Source organism: Chroicocephalus ridibundus, chromosome 8 (genome assembly GCF_963924245.1).
Source record: "Chroicocephalus ridibundus chromosome 8, bChrRid1.1, whole genome shotgun sequence".
In the NCBI taxonomy this organism is placed as follows: domain Eukaryota; kingdom Metazoa; phylum Chordata; class Aves; order Charadriiformes; family Laridae; genus Chroicocephalus; species Chroicocephalus ridibundus.
The window spans coordinates 19,309,832-19,331,405 of NC_086291.1; the positions used below are offsets into that span (position 1 = coordinate 19,309,832).

At 38.6% G+C, this 21,574-nt stretch overlaps 1 protein-coding gene across 3 annotated transcripts; it reads right to left on the minus strand.

Moving 5' to 3' along the window:
• Positions 1 to 180: 180 nt before the first annotated feature.
• On the minus strand, positions 181 to 20,338 carry DIPK1A (divergent protein kinase domain 1A). Of its 3 annotated transcripts, XM_063344480.1 has the most exons (6): positions 19,992 to 20,338; positions 9,455 to 9,548; positions 5,284 to 5,418; positions 4,885 to 4,992; positions 4,030 to 4,206; positions 181 to 2,824 (listed from the first exon to the last, which is right to left on the minus strand). In XM_063344480.1, the coding sequence occupies exons 3-6, from the start codon at positions 5,401 to 5,403 to the stop codon at positions 2,012 to 2,014; spliced, it is 1,218 nt and encodes a 405-aa protein (XP_063200550.1). In that variant the 5' UTR covers positions 5,404 to 5,418; positions 9,455 to 9,548; positions 19,992 to 20,338; the 3' UTR covers positions 181 to 2,011. The 3 variants fall into 3 exon arrangements, with proteins under 3 accessions (XP_063200550.1, XP_063200549.1, XP_063200552.1); XM_063344479.1 differs by lacking the exon at positions 9,455 to 9,548; XM_063344482.1 differs by lacking the exons at positions 5,284 to 5,418; positions 9,455 to 9,548.
• Positions 20,339 to 21,574: the final 1,236 nt, after the last annotated feature.

Genomic DNA, 21,574 nt, shown 5'->3' on the forward strand with positions numbered 1-21,574 from the left:
AGGCCTTGACTTGCCCCTAGCCCTTATTTTCTCCTACATCCCAGTTTCTTTCTCCTACATCCCAGTTTCATAGACACTTTGTATTTAGACTTACTGAAGTTGCTTGCACAGTTAAAACATGAGTGAAGTAGGCTACAGACATGAGCGTTTTGCTTTAAGATACTGATAGATACGTACTGCTATTGAAAGAGAGAGACCTGTGATTTATTGTAAACAAAAGCATTTTTTTCCCAATGAAAGCGCCAACTTGATGCAACATCAGTGAAACTGAAGGTTCTGTACAACAAACTGCACTATTAAACATGTTTTCCAGTTGTTTAAAATACCCAACATCATTTTGGATTCAATAATCTTCTCTGCCCAAAACCTAGTAGCAATTACAGTCAGATTTTTCCACCAAGAACATGACCACTTTATATTTGAGTGTAATAGCTTATAATTGGAGGACATTATCAACTTAGAGATAATAATTACCGTAGTAATTTTTAAACTAAAAAGCTGATGTTTACAAAACAGTGCACTCTTAACCCAAGCTGCATACTATTACATATGGTATGGAGAAATTACTGTCTTTGTCCTGTACTTCGGTTTAATCATTCAAGGAATGCATTTAATACAGCATACTTAAAGCAGTTAACAACCTTTCAAATATTTAAATAAAGCTTGTCCTTTTTGCCTATGTTGAAAATGAATTAAGGGACCAGGACAAGGGGGATGCAGATTAAAGGTGCTACAGTGGTCATGCCCTGTGGAGTGCCAGGATCAGATGGTGCTTATTTTAAAGATGTAACAATGATTCATAGATGCTACTAGAAAAAAGGAATACTAACAGTACAGCTCACTTACGTTCTACTTTGTTACTAGCTGTCACTATCTCAGCGGCTCTGATATAAGCAATATTCCATGATCCTGAACAATCCAGCTTCCGTCCTACAGTTCTGGTCTAGCTCTGGCTAACATACTTCCTGCAATAGTTCAAGAGGATTTACGTACAAGGCTAAATTTGGAGGGACAGTAAAGAGTTAAGACTTTATCCACAATAAGTTGTTTCACTTGTCATACAGCAGATGCCTACACTATGCAAGGGGTTTTTTTGTTTTGTTTTTTTACTGTTAGCACATTTCTGCTATCAGTATTTTTAAAAATTAACTTAAGTTCTCATAAAATAGCTTAGTCCATAACCTCCTTACTTTTCAATATTTGCAACAGCTTAATTTGGGTTAAAGGTTTCAACTGAAGTACAATAATCTACGGGTTTTGAAACAAATGGTGATATTGCTGCTAGACTATATGCATGATTCTAAGAAGTAGCATATTCTAAAGTTCTTGGCTCCCAACATGGTTCACTGTATAAGGACTTCATTAAAAAATGTTGAACTACTTAAACATTCAAGATGTAAGCATGAGGTAACAAGGTATAAACAATCTGATTTAAGTCTCATATTACAACCTGTCAGTTCTACAGTAAAATTCTAATTTTTCCACAGTTTAAAAACTATTAATGTGCAAATTCTGCCATGCCAAGGTATTAGTAAACTTCAACCTCACAGTTCAGTTTATTCACAACAGCAGCTTGGACTCAGACACATCATTTGCAGTAGTGGTGGTTCATCATAAAACTACTTAGGATAAAAATCTTTTGCAGGTATTTCACATGTGAGCAATGATTTTCACGGAATTGTAAGATGTTCCATCAGTTGATGTGGTGGCACAGTGAATACTTTCATCCTGGTCAAGATCTGACAAAGTGCACAGAACAGTCAAGCATGCAGGGTTTTTTGTTTCCATAACACAGCACTGGAACACCAGAAGTGCTTCTGGCCTCTGCCCGATCACCCAGTGGCATGTTCATTCTTTGCAAAGGCCCGTCACTGAAGGGCAAGAGTTAAAGAGCCATTCATAAAATCTGAGTAAAGAAACGTCTTTAAAAAATGCTGCAGATAATCTTTAACAAATGTGGTAGGCCACCTCTAGTGGCAGGCATCAATATTATCTTCTGCTGGTGGAGAAGCTAAGAATCATTTGTATGGGAAATCTTCTTCCACAGTAAAGTTTTCAAGTTATTGAGTATTAAAGAATGCTCCATTTCCATCTGATTTGCTGTGACTTTAAGGGCAATACACAAGTACAGTTGTTTTTCTAGTTCTTCATGGATATCAGAAGGAGCACCACGAAGCAGATAGTCTTTAAGTAGCTGACAGGCTTTTGCCAAGTTTGGCTGAATTACTTCTGTGGTACATCTCATTTTGCTTTGGTCACACAGAGTTCTACAGTCTGTACCATAAATACAGTCCGAATCTGATTCACATTGACGATCTTTAATTATTTCCTTCAAATTCATTTCTGGCACAATTTTTTTCATGTCCATCATTTTCAAATCATATTTATCATTATATCCCAAGTTTTTGGCACTTGTATCACACATCAGAAAGTTTCCATAAGGTCCATGGAAAATATCTTCCACAAATTCTAAAAGCCCTATAGCTATTTTTGCCTTTCTTGGCCATGATGGAGTAAACCATTGGTCCATGCTCCTTCTGAAGCCAGAGGGAATGAAAAGTTCTATAATCCATGGAAGGCTGATTCCATAGAGAGAGGTATATTCAACTCTTTCGGTCACATAGAGATCACCACAAAATCCCATCAACTTGGGAGTATGTTCTTTATCCTGCAAGATCACCATTAACAGAAACTCTTCTAGCTGCAGAAGTGCCCATGCAGATTTCGCCTCTGGCAAAGAAACTCTACCATCTTTGTTTCCATCAGCAAAAGACAGGATGAGATTAACCAGTTCTGAAAGATTTCCTTGTTCACCCAATTTTGCCTAAAAACAACAAATGAAAAAGATTAAGTATGATTCCATTAACTACCACCAATCCACTACCACCATGGATAGTATGGTTAGGGTATGTTATGTTCTAGCTTTCATTGGTTATAGATGTCACAGGGCTTGCTACCAGATGCCTGAAGAGCTTCCTTTTTATTCTGTTTTCAAAGGCACCAAGTATAAAATATTCTGAAAGTACTAGTATGTAGAATTCAAATGTTTAGATCAGGTTTAGTTTTCATCTGATTAAACCTTACAGGTGCAGAGAAATTACAGTATCAACTACATTTTGGCCAACTATAAAAAGTACCAAGACACTGGGTACAAATCCCATACAGTAAGTGTACTGAAATACTTAATTTTGTTATTTGATACAACAGCCTCCACTGTATCAATACAGGAAAAAAGCCTTTGCTGGAATTTGAACTGTTGCATTTTCAACTACCACCAACACACACAGAAAGTCACATAAACTTTTCCCAAATTCTCCTAAAAACTACTCTAAAACACCTGCTGCTCACCCATTCCTAGAGACAAAGCTATTGTAATGCATGACAACCATCATCAGCTTTACATAATTATGTTATATGTGTGCACATATGCTCACTCAGCTAGACCAGAATTGTTTCTATCACTAGAGACACAGGAGCTATGACAATATCAAGAAAATTTTAAGAAAGAAAACTCAAAAAATCAGTATTGACACAGCATTGAAGTGACGACTCTATATTATGAAAACTCTGGGAGAGCATTAAAGCAACAGAAATAAGTATCACATTAATATAACACAGAAAGAACTGGGAGAAGTATGGCTGGTCATTCTAGTTAGAGAGATTCCTGCTGCTCAGTTAACATAGTAACTCTTCCCAAGCATGAAGTTTCCAAATTGTGCTTCAGTCCTTGTACCTGGTTACAATAACCCCAGCAAAAAACAACAACAACAAAAAGTATTTTTACCATATTTTCTATACAAATACAAGTGAAAGCTGTAGACATGCAAGATGCATACTAGCTGGCATCTGTTAAAAAGCAAGGAAAAGTCCTGATAATTAGTTACTTAAAACTTTGAGATAAGCACCTCTGAGAAAAACTATGTGTTTTTCTAACATGCGCTTGAACAATGCTCATACAATAGGACATTCTCTCCAGCTGCAGGAAAATAAGCCTTTCTATCAAAGTAGAATAAATAAGCGTATACTTACTTTAAAAAGACCATATACCATTTCTTTGAATTTCTCAACAGTGGTTCCTCTTGTTGGTTTATCAAATAGGACTATTTCCTTCCTTGGTTCTGGGTCAGTACCAAAATCAGGTTGGGCGGCTTCTTCCATCTGGCATTTTATAACACCTTGCAGATTTCCCCAGATTCCTAAATACATCTATGCAGGAAAAGAGGGGGAAAAGGTAAAAAACACTAGAAGTCCATCAGCTAAAGACCACCTGTACTCCAACCACTGCTTCAAGAGTCAAGTAACAACACAGATTAGAAAACAGTCCTACGTACAGACAATGCACAGAGCACATTCAAACAATGGCAACTTCAAATACAATATACTACTGCAGGTACTTAAGAGACACTACACTGTCAAAATACAAAGATGGCTTGATAAACAGTATATTGGCATTACTACCATCTTCGCATAGGTTGTTAAGAGGCTGCTGCTTCTGTTTGGGAAGCAGGACAGCAGAGAAGTATGCTGTACAAAAGTATAGGTATTCTGTCAAAATGTGGAAGGATTGGTATATTTTATATATATGTTTACAAAATATATGTATTATAAAATAGTAATGTACCCCTCTGCATAGAGGAATAATATATAATATTATATACAGGTATATTATATATAGGTGCCTATTGTATATAGTATACTTAGATATTCTCTCTATGTAGGTATATTATATACATATATAGACATGCTCTGCATGTCACAGCAAATAGTTGGAAATAATCCATATCAAACAGATACAGCTTACTGACACTAAAGTCTACTTGATGTTCTAGACAATGACATTTCAGTGGGAAACAATAAAACTAGGTTGGATGAGTAAAGCCTTACCTGGTTATTTGGCTTTGTTGACAAACATTTTCCAAAATACAATGTTTCTTTAGCACAAAGACTGCTACATGCTGACCCATCAATAACTCCAGTCTTGTATTTATCACACTGAAACAAACAGGGAGAAAAATATTTAATAAATTTCCCAAGAAAGGAGGCAACAACTGTATCTCTCCCAACACCTGACCCTTGAAAGAAAAATGCAAGAAAACAATTTTAATAACTCTATACCAAAACAATGTTTAGAAACATATATGGTTTTGTCTGTAATTGAAGATGTAATCTTACTTCAACATGATGGAATACCAGAATTTGATTAATTTACATGTGGCACTGACTGAACTGGCTGTGGAATTAGTCAGGACAAACACTTAAGAAAGTTATGCTAAATATACTTACTATTATTTTCCTACATTCATGTCCTCTGCATAGTTCTGTGTAGGTGGAGTACTGAACATACATAACCCAGCTGCCAATAAATACTACTAACCAAGAGATGAAGAGATACTTCATCCGCATATATGAGAAACGTACCTAAAGGAAACAAAGAGAAAATATTCTCTGTAATTCATTCAGCAGGAGTCAGAATGATAGAAACAAACATGATTTACTATTTCCCCTTTAAGAATTTGACTTCCACAGTGATAAAATAAGCAGACTGCATTACACAGAACATTCACTTCCTTCAGTGAGCAAAACTGACAGGGGAGGTCAGTTTGACTTATGTATGTGGAAGGAAAGTTAAAATATAAATAAATAAAATAAACCAAAACATGACAAACCCTCATAGGGCAAGCCAGATTGCAAGAACCTATTTGATCAAAATCATAAACTGTCAGAACTCAACTACTTCCATTTTTCTCTAAAACCAGTTACTTATGTTCCACTCCTGCTAAACCAAATCCAACAGACCAGGAATCTGGTCAAAAAATAATCTATGTTGATGTAAAAATATGCAAGACAGATACACAATGAGCAGGGTGGGTATCAGGGACAGGTTCCATGTGCTGAAGTCTTCCACTCCTTCCTTGAAATGACACCATTTAATTATGCAAGTAAAATTCCTTTCTACTAGCCTCAGTGATCTCTCTCATAACTGCATGCAAGGCTTTCCTGTTGATTCTGTGGCCTTACATTTACATTTTTCACTAGGACAGAGGAATAAAGCATTTATAAATTAAGAATTAAGGGAGAGCAAAGTGCCTTGTAAGGGAGGAGGCACATTTTGATCTTTTTCTTTTTTCCCCTCCTCTGAGTCTGGTGTGCTAACGGTTTGATTTTCATGCTCACATCGGGATTAGAAAAGAATTAGAAAGTCAGAATCAGCCTTAGCAACAGGATATAAGGAAAGTGCATGACAGCAGCTATATTGGCTCAGTATAAGATCCATTTCTGCTAGTATCCTGATCTTCAGCAATAGCTATAAATAGATGCCATCGAAGAGTGAGAACATATAATATATATCCCAAATGTGCTCCCATTTTCCTCTAGAAGAACCTGCTAAGCCAGATGTGATTTTCTATATTTAGTAAATCTCCAACCATTTATCCTTCATGAACTCACCCAGACTCCTTAAAATCCACATAAGCTTTTAGCATCCAGAACACTCTTTAGAAATTAATTCCACAGGCCTACTATCCACTGTACTGGGGTCAGGGACTGGACTTAATTTTGCTTAAATCTGGTTCATATTAGCTTTGTTTGAGATCCCCTCGTTCATGTATTGGAAGAGATGAGTTACCAATTTCTGTCCACTCTCTCCACATCTGTCATGATTTGGTGAGCTTCCATCACATGCCTCCCTACCATGTCATCTGTTTTCCAGATTAACAGGTAATAATTTAGCTGTTCCTCCTAGAGAAACCATTCCATGTGTTTGGAAACGGTTCCAAGAAAGGCAGTAATGATGAGCAGTTTTGCCATCATGTATATATAGGCATACCACGTTAACTAACCCATCTCACACATACTAGTTTCAGATGGCTCTGTCTGCATGGGAGAAAAAGCACTGAAATAATTCCAAATTACTACAATTTGATAGTAGTTATCTTAAATCACACTAAATTGAATAAGGCTTCATCTTTTAAGTATTTTATATTTTAGAAAAAAATAATGTTACTAAAGAAAATAACCTTCCGCAAATATAGGAAGATCTTCAAAGATGCATTTCCCTTTCTAAATACGTAATTTATTTATTTTTAAGGAAAGTAAGATTAAAGAAAAAGTTCTGATCAGTTGAATGGTAGCTTGGTTTAACACCTATAACAAGAAGTGACTTTTTCAGACCTCAACAAAAGAAGTGTAATCCCTAGGTATAGAAGTCCTACTCTCCATCTAGCATGGTTCCGACCCTTCCACCATAACTCAATTCATGCTTCAGGGTATAAGTTTCACACAGGCACTGACTTCATCCAAAGACTAAAGAGGAAGCGTATCTTGACCCCATATAGTTCTGTAAGGAACATAAAGTCTCAAAGAGAAGCAGGAATCCAAGAAACAACACAGAAAAATTGCTAGGAAAGATGATGCTATATGGCTCAGCCCTTAATTTTATATCCTATTATCATTCCATTTTATAGCATAACAATTTTTTAAAAATGGGTAATTGTGAATCAAGGGAAAGGTACATGCAAAGTGTTTTAACACTTTCAAATGTAGAAGAGCAGTCACAAATTCATGTGACTCATTCTATGAGAAAGACTGAGAGCCTTTCGGATATATTTTGAGAGAACTGAGTAGACACCCCTTATGCCCAAATGACCATGAGATACAATGCTGCCAAAGTCAAAGGCCTCAGCACAAGGAAATCTTAATCCCCAACCTCCTCACCGCCCCCTACACTCCCCAACCAAAAAGCCAAACTGAATAATGCAAGAAGTTAACCCAACAGAAAAGCAGGAGCATGCTGGTATGGCCTTTGAACAGTTATAGCATCAATATTTCTCATGATGCTTTATGTCCCTTAAAAACATATAGTACCGTGAAATTCCGCATCAAAATACTGTTTGTGGTTCCAAGATGTTCATAAATATGTATCCACAATCTCTGCAAGAATGAAAATTTAGATACAAAATGGGTGAACACTTCTCCTGAGGACAAGCAGAAACAGATCAACCCACCCAAAGCCTCACAGGTGATGACTCACACCTAAATCTAGATCTCAAAAGTCACAGTCCACTGCTCTAACCACAATTGCATATTTCTCACCTTCTACAGTAGAACATAAATGTTTTAATGTTGTCTTTATGTGATCTACTGAAGCTTCTTCAAATTTGCACATTCTTCACTTTGCTCAGCACAAGAATTCAAAGCTTCAGTAAAAAATTAGCAGCATTACTAAAGTATATTTGGGAACAACCTTAAGCTCAGACATCTTATTGAAGTAACTGAGAGTTGTAACATGCTTGTATACAAGTCTAACACAGGAGGCCTGACATGAAAGTGGATGTTTTCTTTCCATAGGATCATATACGCACACTTGTCCACTTTATCATCTCAAAATTTCTTTCCTTGCTTCAAGACCAGTTCCTCTGCCTTTGAGTAAATACTGTAGTTAGAGTGCAGCATCTGGAGATTGAAGAAAGTGATTTCTATTTTCTTTAATACACTAAGCTATCATTTTCTGTATTTCAGCTGAAATACCACAAGATGATCTGGTCATAACAGCCACAGGAACTTCACTGGTAAGTAAATAGTTACAGTCAAAAAATCTTTAGTGTCATATTCTAAGTTTTTATGCTTTTGAAAATAAGAACTGAAACAGAACAATCACACCTGTGGACTTGCGTAGACTGCAGTTTTACTATATAAATTGTTCAGGGCAGTACAAATTGCTTTGCCCCTGCTTCTTTGCACCTCTACACTGAAGCCCATTTTTTTCGTAATTATACCCAAAGAACTGTTTGTGAGTCTATACCACAGATGAAATCAGGGAGTTCATCTGATTTACAGCACAAGCCTGCAAATCGCTGTGTCAGCAGAACTGCAGGATAGTGCACCTTGGCAAAACCACTAGAAATATTACGAAGTAATTTTACTAACAACATTTTAAACCTATTTGCCTCATTTTTAGGTTTTGTTCCTCCACTGCCAGTGCTGCAAGTTAAACCAGTTTAAAGAAGACCATGTACTACAAGCATTTATTTTTTTAAAATCATTCATGTTTTAGATTGTGAAGAGAGCAAAATGAATATTCCTTTCTGTAATACACATAACATGTTCATGTACCAAAAAGTCACTTAAAAACCAAATCACTGCACCCACCCACAGTAAACCCTGTTTATAGAATCCTTAGTCTTCTCTAAACATCCACAAGACTAAATATTAAGGTTTATCATTAAATAACGTAAAGGTTTTGTTTACACTGTTTAAGAAGTATTATCAGAATTTTGAAAGGTTGATTGTGGCAGGGTAGATGTCTAATAGTTGAATGAAACTACACATCTTAGATATAAATATAGGTTAAGAGAAACATGGAATACAAATACGTAAACCCACACTTACTAAAATAAAAATTACTTTGAAAGATTTGGGCCACTTTAATAAAGGAAGTGCTTGAGTACCCTCTTACCTATCTGTAGCGAGAGAAGGAAAGGTAGGAGAGAGCTGTACAGGAACACAGGATTGTCATGCTAGACTATATCAGTGGTCCACCAATAAAGATGCTTTGAAGAAAATGACAAAAAAGAAAAACCCATGAAGGAATTATCAATGCAAATCTAGAAACCAAATAATCAAATACTTCATCATAAGTTGTTGATTCAGATCGTGTTTTCTTCAAAGGTATAAAAACTTTCATTATTTTACTGCTAGAAGTCTCTGACAGACTCACCTAAGAGAAGTGAACTTTCTGTAACCAGGAGCTTGAAATGCCTCATACCCTTGGTCCCTCCAAATCAGGGTTGAGGTTATCAAGGGGCCAGTGCTAAATAGATAAATAAATAAATTTGTATCTGATCTACGTTTAAGCAAAGCACAGCTAACTCCTCAACTGATTAAAAATTTCAAACTGTTTTTAAACTTTTATGAAACTAAGCAAATGTTTTATTTTGAAAAATCAAGAATTAATCTGATTTAAAAAAAAAAAAGAAAAAAAAGAAAAAAGGAAAACCTGATACTGCTTCAAAGTGAACTCTCAGCCATGAGCTAAAAGCTTGGAAAGCTTACAGAGGGGGACCTGGGAGGGGTGAGAGGAAGCGGGTTCCAGAAGATGACAAGAGGATGAACAGTATTACCTGGCTTTAAAATGGAGGGAAAACACAGAACTGCAGCAGATATAAATAAGTCAAGTGTTCGGTGTTTTTATTTTAACCAGAAAGACTACAATAATTTATGAGTACTTATAAAAATATGATGAACAACCAGCATGCATTATATCCTTTCCTCTTGGAAGAAATAATCTGAGAAAGGTCAGTTCCAAAAGACTCAAAGGTGATTCCAATCCATACAGCTGTGGTCCTGCCGCATGCCTCAGCTGTGCATCCCTATTCCTTCACTCCTTCACACACGCTCAATTGACTTGATCTTAAAACTACGTAATTAAAAGAAGAGATAGATATAACTAACCACTTTTATTCTGGTGATAAATCCTGACCAGATAGTTCCTTCAACAAGTTTTTCTTTTAAGATATTTTATTGGGAGTGTTGTAAAAATGGGAATAATCTCTGCTATTTTCCTCAGAGCCACAAAGACTTTAGCTGGAGTAACATGTAATTTCCTCCAAAGCATGGTAGCCACAATATGGATACAAACTGGACAGAGTACAAAAGAAGAAGAACAATAATGCTGTGTGGTTTACAGTACATTTAGAAAGAGCTTAGAAAAATGTATGAGGAAGCTGGGGATAGGGCAGCACAGCCAAGAAAACAAAACTGACATCAAGGGGCTGGGGAGCATCAAAAAAAGAAATACCATGCATGAGCCTTTCCCATTGAAAGAACACTACTAAAATGACAGAATTGCAAGATTTTTAGTGCAATTTGCCAGCTTAAAAGAATAAAAAAAAAGACAAAATACCACACCTACATGCTTACAACATGAAGAATCACAAACTTTCTTGCAAACCCTGCTGCTTGAACAGACTGATGAAAAGCAGCAGAAGTCATCCTACATGTGAAGCAGCAATAACTGAGAACTGATACTTCACCAATGGGTTCAGAAACACTTCCCCACCACCACCCCCTACAGAAGAGAAATGAAATCTTAGTTCAAGCTCAGGTGGACTCAACCTCATCTATTTGTTCTTTCAGACCATTTTCTGTATTTAGTCATTTACAGTTTTCACTTATTAGTTTTTTCTTTCCAGTGCCCATCTCAAGCTGTTTGCTTAGCCAGTCATAGTGTCCCTCTTCTTGAACCACACATTATCTGCTATTTTTTCTTCCATTTATTTCCAGTCTACTTCCATCTGGTTCTGCAACACTGGCCTCACTTCCAGTCTTTCATTCTCAAGTAAGTTTCCAGCACTACTCAGTGCCTCATACACTTTCAGTTTCTCCAGCACAATTTTTCTACTTCAGAATCCTTGTCCTGAACTACCACCCATGTGTCAAATGCACTTATCATCCACGAGCATCCTTCTTTCGCAGCTCTGGGAAGCCAGCAGAGGTGCTATGGCAAAGCACTAGGAGGGTGTCTCTCTCCCTGTTCTCACTTCCAGAACCAAAGGAAAGCTGTAAGCAGGGCAGATGGATTCTTTGCATAGTTTAGTTCTTACACCCACACTACACAAAATAAACCAAAACAAAACCAAAGAGATCTATTCTACCCCAGCAGATCTGTCCCAGGAAACCCAGGTTACCAGCCCTGAAGCAGCCCTCCAGCAGAGGTCTCTTGAAACACAGTTTTGAGCTGAGCGGTGAACCAAACCAGTCGATCAAAAACATTTAAGGTTCAGGGTTGAGGGATCACCTGATCTAGATCAGTTGCAAGCATACAAACAGATTTTTCTCAGTCCATCTAGAGAACACAATGTGCTTTTTCTTTGCTACCTTCACACTTTCTGCTCGTTAAAGGACAGATGATATATAACAGTTTTAGCACTTACAAATAAGAACTACTATAGTACAGTCATGCAGGTTCAATGTCTTCTGTAATAATTTAGTTACTTTTATTTGTTCTTACACGACCTAAAAACTCGAGGTTTCATAACTTAGAATTTAGGGGTTTTTTTGCTCATTTCAACATCACAATAATACCAATGAGTTCTCTGTAGTACAGTTCCTGAAATTATCTAACTAGGTGAGTCATTCATCTATTTTTACTTTGGCCTAACGTTTCTGTAACTAGGTACAGTATCAAATAGAAAGAATTACCTTCTTTGCCTTTGCAAGCACAATGAGATACAGCAGCATCACGAGAAGTACAAAAGCTATTTGTAATTAAAGCACGATATTTTGATAGAATTGTATCATGTTCAGTTATTGATAATTACGCAATGAAGACATGTTCATTAGTTTTTTATACTTATCTTTTCATTGGGATTGACTTCTAGTCAACTGAGCAAACAGCTACCCATTATTCCCACTTCCACTCCCTTGCCCAAATCCTCTGCCAAACAAACACACCTTTGTCTCATACTCTGAGAATCATCCTCTTCATAAAAACACCAAACATTTTCACTGGAAGTTTCCAGTAGTCAAACAAATAACGAGCTGGAGTAGCTATGGTATGGGCACATGCTCACTCTGCCACTTTAATTGCACATATAGTAAACTAATGGAGCATGAGGTCAGAGGAGCATCTTGGACAACACTCCACAGAGCTCAGAGGTTAGCCCCCTTACAGTTAAGATGTGCTGAACTGAAATTAGAATTGCTGCACTGGCAAAGGCTGACTCAAACCATCCTTAACTTCTTGCATACACACCATCACAGAGCTAACTTAAGAAATTTTATTTTCTATCTAAATATATACCACCTGTGTAGTGTTGTGAACCTAACTCAGACAAAGTTTCATCAGGTATTTCATAAAATAAATAAAGTCCCAAACACAACCATCACACACACAGAGAATTACAGCAACAAAACTCTTGAGCATCCAATCTGAAAAGGATTTACATTTTTAAACAGATTATGATGTTCCACCTAAATTTGCTGCCAGCAAAAAAAAAAAAAAAAAAAATCTTGTTTGTCATTTCAAGTAAGTCCTCTTCCTTCCTACCCAACCTCCCACGCTCCATACCCAGCCTAGAGCTCCTGAGAGACACTATATAGAGCAAGAAAGAATGGTAGTCTCCTGCTCTCCATCCAGCACTTGGCCTACAGCAGCTGGAAGAGCTGACAGGTGACATCCCTATACATAAAAGCTTCCTCCAGAAACGTGGAGGTTCTTTGCGTTTTAGTTTCTTTCTTTTTTCTTTTTTTTAAGTAAACAGCACTATAGTACAGTCATAATTTAAGAATTCAGTAGCGAAGCTGTGTGCTTTCTCTATCATCTCATGTACTTTAATTTCAAATGTTGTCCATGTATGCAGTTTAATTATGTTTCTTCAAATTAACTTTTTTGAATCCTACCAGAAGTCACCTCACATCCTGACATAACCTCTGCACATTCTTGAAGGAAACACTTTCCCTGTAAGTCCCATTCTTCAGATAAGTCTAGGTACTATTTCTTTCAGACAGTAAATAAAAGCACCAGTTAAAACTAAGCTAAAAAAAATGTTTCAAATACAAGCAGCATAATTAAATTAATTTAAAACATTTAAGTTCATGGCTTTCTCCTTTTAGCCACAAAAGGGCAGGCTGCAACACAAGGCCAGGTTCGACTGTGCAAATCAGAGGTGTGGGGAATGTCAGGTTAACACAAAGTGTATTCAGTTACAGCATTTCCTACTTTTTTCTTCTTCAAAACTGCTATCTATAAACAAACTGCATCCAGAATATCTATTCTTACAATCTAAAAGAACCTACATCTGAGCAATGCTAAAATTCTGTTCCAAAGAAACACATGCATGAATGTCAACACTTAAAATCACGCTGATAAAGGTTCAATGTTAGATTTACTTAGCTTCTTTGGGAGAGGATATAGGGGACCTAGTCATATGGTTCAAGCCCCAGTTTACCCCATATTGCATTCTACAAAGCATTCCAAGTCTTTTCTTTAAGTTCTGTTATCCAAGTTGGAAGATAAGGAACGTAAGAGGAAATATTTTTTTTGCTATAAAGTGGATATTGCCCCAAAATAAAGTAATCAAATCAAGGCAGAAGCTATAGCAAGACACCTCCTTTCTTCTGATAAGCACCAAGCCTTCTGGGAACTTTAAGTGCTTTTCTTACATGCAATTTTTAGTTTTATTTCTCCAAAGAGAAGTATGATTTGCCAAAAGCTACCACAATTTGAAATACATTCCACATATTGATACCCAACAACACGCATAAAAACAATCCATGACAAAAACTGCACCAGTACAGAGTTTCTGGGTATGTTTAGTTCAACACACCACTATGTCTTACAAGGCTTTCTAGCTCACAAAAGCCAAATCTGTATCTCTAACTTCATCACACATGCTTTCAGAGATTCAAAGTAACATGAGAACTTCTTTTATTATGTGAAATTCTACCGATAAACAAGAAAGGATACCAAACAATGGCAGGCAGTTTTCAGTGATTCAAGCAACATCTGTATGAGACAGAAGCTCATAAAACTTTAAAAACAAAAAAAACCCAAAAAAAACAGCAACATGGGTTGCAGATTATTATGAACAAGCAACCACAAGAAGGACACAAATGTCATATTCTAAATGCAAATATATGAACGATTAGTGTTCCACAGCTGCAGTCAGTCTGGAAAATAAGTCTGCAGAGAACAGGATGCTTGAATAGGAAAGATAAAAAAAAGTGTTTGCTCTTTTTCAATTTGATTTTTGTTTTTAGAAGTGAACCTTTTATAACTATTTAATTACCCAGTCCTTTAATAAAATATTGCAGAACACCTACAGGGAGAACTAAATATTCTTTTATGACATCCTCATTTCTACAGACAATTCTGACGGTGTTCTTCCTAAAGCCCATCACAAGACTCTTCTCTACAAAATATCTTCTATTAATAAGATTACCGAAAATTCTAATAAATTAACTTTCTTCAGTATTTCCCCACACATACATAAGCAGAAGCTCCTATGAATCAGGAATTACAGCAAATAAGTGCTAATGATTATCTTTCATCTATTTGAAAGATAAGATATGGTGATTTCCTTTAGAGACAGGTTTTTTTGTTGTGTGTTGGGTTTTTTTTAACTGTTTCTAATAACACTAATACTGTAGAGCATAAATAACAAAGCACACAAAACTACTGGTAAAATCTGAGAAAGATCAACAGAAATAAATCTGACAATTTTAGGCAAAGCTGTTTCCATGTGTAAAAACTGCTTAGGAACCAAAGCTTCTGGGACAACAAACCCTCTTCATTCCTCAAAGTTTCTTGCTGACTCCTTCCATGAACCTTTCTAATACTAAACTTTAAACCAATTTGTTATTTAATGCTATTTTGTATTAAATGCATACTGTTTAGTACAGTCTCAAAGACCAGCAGTGGTCTGCAGGCCTCGGGACCACTGCAGAGTATTGACCATATTCACAGTACAGGAGGGAATACCGTATATATGGTCTTATCCAAATTTGTCCTCCTTCTCAGGCAGAAAGAAAATGCGTTTGGGACAGAAAATCCTCCCCAGATGCCATCTGACTACATCATATACTTGGCAGGAAGTTCCAGAGAAGCTAGATTTATTTTGGTCTCAGCACTGTGCCAATGCAGTCACATAGCTTTTGACTTGCAAGAGACTTACGCCCTGCCAGGTCAGAGTATGGACAAGAGCATATGTCTGCTTACAGAAGACCATCAGGTTCCACTCTTTGATTCAAAAGAAATTAAGGACCTCCTTACCACATTCAGCAAAAGGCCCAATCATTATTTTGTTTCTTGCCATACATCCCCCATATCAAATTTCCATTTCCTCCCCAGAATCAGTCTGTGAGTGTAGACACACTTAGTCCACTTCATCTCGGAAGTGTCAGAACTGATGTGTGTGTGCTGTATTAATGTAGCAGACACATGGACTTACTGAGCCCGGTTAGTTCACATGTGCACTAATGCACCCTGAATACAGTGGACTTACTGCACATATGCTATGTAGGTCATTTGAATACATTTCTGAGCAAGAAGTCCCATACAGAGATTAGGGGGCAATACATACAGAGATTAGGGGGCAATACATACAGAGATTAGGGGGCAATACATACAGAGATTAGGGGGCAATACATGTAGACAGACTGTATTTGGAATAATGACAGACTGCTATGAAACATTTTTAATAACCACATATTCAGGGTGACAGAAGGACTGAGAGTTCCAAAATTATCAAAAAAGGAAGAGAGCATTCAAAACCAGAAAACACAATTTCTCCTTTCTGTTCCACTCTTCCATCAAGACTTTTAAATATGAGCCAGGGAATGCAAGAATGAAGGAAAGCACTTGTAATGCTTAAAAGGATATTACAGAGTCGACTTCTTCCATCACTTGTATATTCTACTAAGTCATGTGCATTGAATAATAATTAGACATTCATCCCCTGGAAAGAATTGGAAAACCACTTTTGGCAAAACTCAAGCTTGGATCCACTCCAAAGCATATGGAGAGTGGAGGATCAAAATGCAAGACAACTTGCCAGTTTTTTTGTAAGTGTACTTTTTATTTAAAACATTTTTATGGTTAAAGAGTATGAAAGTGTTTCTTTGTTTAATAGTACAGAGAGCTTAATTCTGCAAAGTATTCCACATAACCATCGTGCGCTAATCTTCTCCAAGTCTGAGTTGCTCGCTCCATTTGTTTTACGTATTAGCAATAGGAAAGAACAGATTAAAAAAAAAAAAGAGTAGGCTGATCATGTTAGAAATCCCATTTTGTTCTCTGTTCAAGTTGTTTTATGGAGCACTGGATGCATTTCAGGTAGGCTGACATGATGCCCGAGAATATTATCCCATGCTGTCTTGGATGCCATGTACTGGACACATTCATATTTTTAAGAGCAGGCAGTACATGCTTAAGACGATGCTAGTGTCTTGAATTATTTGTATCCCAAGTAATCAAACTGAGTAAACAACATTGGAGATATCTTTTGAAATAAAATAATGACCAAGATAGAAAACTGGATGTTTCCCCTTAAAAGGTTAAGCAGAAAAAAAAAAAATTAAAATCTTAGAGGAAAGAGATGATATAGGAAGTTTCTGTTATGCAGGGCTTTAAAACTTTTCTATTCTTTTGCCCCTTAAAGACAGTCTCTTATACATTACTGAAATTCATGGGACGTCTCTAAAGAGTCTGTCAACTTAGTCCAGAATCTCTAGGGACCAGAAGGCTTCCAAGCATGCAGGTGTTCTTTACATGATTATTGTCACACACAATCCTGCTGGCTTGCCCTCAGCCTCATGATAAATTGCTAACTACAGCTATCAGGAAGAACTTCAGGACGCCTCCCAAATTTGGGACACTAATCTCTCCTTGTAAAACACGTATCAAATCCTAACAGTGTTAATCACCCAACTGTAAAATCCTGTAAATACAACTAGATTTTTTTTTTTGTGGTATTTAGTAGTATTTAAAATTTGTCAGGTTTGAAGGGGTTTTTTTGTTGTTTAATTTGGTTTACTAGCATTACATGATTTGCAGTCTAAGCAAAGGGAAAATTTTGTATTTCAGAGTTACTGTTCTGTGACAAAACCGTAACATTGTCTCCATGGGTCCCTAACTCACTAGGTTTTGGGCTGAGGTAAGATATCTAAGAGTTTGCCCTGCTCCTTTTACATGCGCTGATACTTAGCAGCACAGCCTTCTTAGCCAGAAAGATCATCAACTGATCACCTATGGATCTAGCATTCTACATAAAACCTAAAGAGCACGTAAAATAATAATAGAACATTTGCTGTACAGTACCAGTTGCAAACCAACTCATAGCATCCTGCTCCTATTACAGCAGGAAAGCTAAAGCAGGTATTAAGCTCTGCCTCACAGAACCTGATGTTCTATCAATTCACTTCACAACATAGTTTTCAGAAAGTCTGGGACACCAGCCAAAAAGATTCAGAAGTCACTTAGCAATACCTTCCATTGCACAACTATCTCCCCTGGTGTGCTACTTGAAATATTGCATAGCAATACTACACAAATCTTTCTGTCTTGCTCATAGCTATATCTCAGCAAGTTAAGGTCTAGTATTTACTTAGAGAGCACCGGCTTCTTTGAAGACAAATCTCAGTAAAGCACTCCGGAATTACTAGAGTTAAACCATGACTACAGTTGTCATGTACCAACAGTAACATGCAGTAACAAGAAAAGTCAATATATCGACAGCTTGCTGCCATTCTATGGATGGATCAAATATCAACATACATTCACTGTCTAACACAGAAAAATATGTTAATGTTCACAAAGCTACTATTAGGTCTCCTAAAACAAATCTGTAGAATATTCAAATGCAGCTTCCAATATAAGAAAGCACAAACAGAAATGTGTTTTGGGGTTTTTTTCAATCTGTTATAGAAAAAAATGTTTAACTTCTTTGGCTTTTCTAATAAATGATCTTGCTGTCTTCCTGTTTCTCAGATTTTAAAACACCATATTTTGGTTGAAAGGCCTTAAAAGTAAATGTTGAGAAGAAGAATAAAGAAAAATGTTATCATGCCTCATAATGATCAGAGAGAGACTTATCATCAAGGCAAATGAGGAAAACAGTTTGGAAAATCCTAATTTGAAAGGTAGCATATAGATTATTAATTCACTTTCATTTGTATTAGAGGCTTTCTCTTATGGGAATCCAAATGCTATACAAGTGTCTACTTCAGTAAATAGATTAAGAGCAATCTTTTCTGGTCTAAAAATCAAGTGATACTGACCCAGATTTGTAGATACATACCATAAAACAAATATTAAAGAGGGTAAGATTATACCCCTATCTGTACACTTCTTCTTAAATGTTACATCCTGTCTCAGGTAGTTCCAAAAAGAGAGTGAGGCCAAAAAAGCTCCAGACCAGGAGGAATTAAAACATTTGAAACTTAAAAATGCATCAAGATGAAGTTTACATTTTTAAATCCAACAATCACAAAGCATTTAATAAGGTATCAACAGATGATGAACATAAGTAGTATATATAAGAAAAAGAAATATTATAGCTATCCCCTCCAACTCAACAATTGCCCATTTTAGTTACAATTTAATTAAAATATAATGCAACAAATAAAAAGGAAGCCCAGAGAATAACCCTCAATGTACCACTAGGTCATAACTGACTAACATTTCACAGTAGAACTTCCTGCTACGTGACAGCTACAATGCTTTGAACCAACATATCCTTACACAGATAGCTTTAGTAGTACTAACATGTATATGTAAATAGCAAACTGTGTCTATGAACGCATACACAAATCCACGGAGCAAACAGCTTCTGAACAGCCTAAAAGCGCCCGACATTAATTCTTTTAGGACACGTGGAAAAATGAGCCTCCTCATGCATGCCCTAGTCCATCCTCGGATAGGACGGATCCCCACAGCACCGGCGATAGGCGTAAAGGAAGGACATGTGGAGAAAAGCATGAGGGTTCCTCAGGGCCCTGGCAATGCCGCGGGTGTAGCTGCCCAACTCAAAGCCTCTTGTGAGCCGGCGGGGGCCAGAGAGCCGGCGGGCGGGCTGCCGCGTAACAGGTCCTGCCGGAGAGCAGCGCGGGCCGCTCAGGGAGGGCGCTCGGAGGCAGCAAGAGAGGCCCGATCCGATCGGCGGCAGAGGCGGCAACAGGCACCGCGGCCCCTCAGGCCGCCCGGCACCTGCTCCCCTGCCCCAAAGACCCGCCGTCGCGGGGCCCACCGGCCGCAGCGAGCGCCTCAGCCCCGGCGCCGCGACCTCCCGCCGGGCAGCATCCGCCGCCAGGCGCCGGCGGGAAGGAACGACGGCCGCACCCGCGCCGGCCCAGGAGAAGCGTCGAGCCCTGCGGGGGGCGCCCGCTCCTGAGGTAACTTTGCCGGGGAGGGGGAGAGAGCGGAGAGGGAAGGGTGCTGGCACCGGCCTGCCCGTCCCGACCCGCCCGCCGCGGGGGACGGCCCGCTGCCGGCCTACCTGCGCGTAGTGGGGTTTCCTGAGCCAGGCCCCCGGGAAGAACAGCCTCGCCATGGCAATCACACATCCCCGCAAGCGGGAGGCGATGGCGGAGGCGGAGCGGCGAGAAGCGCTTCCCCGCCTGCCGCTACTGCAGCCGCGCCGCCGGCTGGGCACGGCAGGGCGAGGGCAGGAGGGAGCGCGGCGGCCGCCTTCCCTCAGGCACCGGCGACCGCGCTCTCCTCAGGCAGCCGCCGAGCGACAGCAGCTGTCAGCGGGCGGAGAAGGGCGGGCAGCGGCCGTCACCTGAGACGCTCGCCCGCTTCGCCACCCTTTGCTTAAAGCGAGGGGATCGCTGTGAGGGAGCGGGGCGGGGCTGAGAGGGAGGGGGCGGGGCCAGGAGAAGCCCCGCCCGGGCGGGGGCCGGAGGGGCGGGGCTTCTTCTGGTCCCGCCCATTCCCCCCTCAGCCGTCGAGGGGGGCTGTCGCCGTTCCCGTCTGGGGACAATTATGAAGGAGGTAGTTAATAAATAACGTGTCTCATTGATTGCGAACAGGCTCCCATCATTGAACTGGACACGGTATTAAAAACAGCTGTGGGCCTGTTGCAGTCTTTAAAAAAAAAAAAAAAGTGTATTTCCTCCAAAATAAGGATGGAGTGCTTGGCTGGGCCTTATTAACACAGATTAGGGACATCGGTCTTATTAAGGGAGGAAAAAATTATCAATGGCTCCTTCACCAGAGGATCTTCTCAATGCTTCCTGCACTGTGAGAATTCCCATCCCATTTGAAATTCTAACTTCAAGTAAAATCATCCTTCCTTAGGTAAAGTTTTATTTTTGTTCTTCCTTCTTATGTTTATGACTTGATCGTGACTTCAATTAATGCAATGTGTTTAGCAGAGTCAGAGTCAGAAGCTGGGAGCCTCCCATTGAGATGCTTTTTTGGCTGTGAGGCTTTAGGCAAAAAGATTATGCCATGGTATGGCGATAAAAATAATGAGGCGATGAACGTAGCATATTATGGCTTTTCATGTTCAGTACACTTACCAAAGAAGCCTTCTTTGATGAAAAGATGGGTCACAAATATACTACTGTAAGAACAAGTTACATATTTTTGGCAGGGCTTACTCTTAAGGAAAGATGTGTATCTGGAAACCAAATGTTAGGAGCTCACAAAGTACTAAAAGTTTGCAGAATTTAAAGAGACTTGTGCTTTAAGATTCAAGAACAGTCTGCGACTGCTTTTTGAATGATATAATCACTGCCAGAGCCACTCTGAAGTATAAATCTGAAAATTAATTAGTAAGATTTGGCACTCCCGTAAAAGCAATCCTGGCTTTAATAACAGCCAGCAACTCTCACAGTAAGGGTGTTTTCTTCTCTTCCTATTCAGGCAGGCCCAGATGGCCGCGCTTTCTGCATCACCTCCCTCTACAGTTCAGTGGTTTGCACAAGTTTAGCTAGATTACGGGCAAGCAACGGAAAGGCAACACAAGAGGAGACTGCAGAGCAAATATTTAAAGGTTTTGCTGAATAATCTCAAGCCATTACTTCATCCAGTGTTCTATGCCAAGCCTTGGAATGACAGGCTGGGAGTAATCGT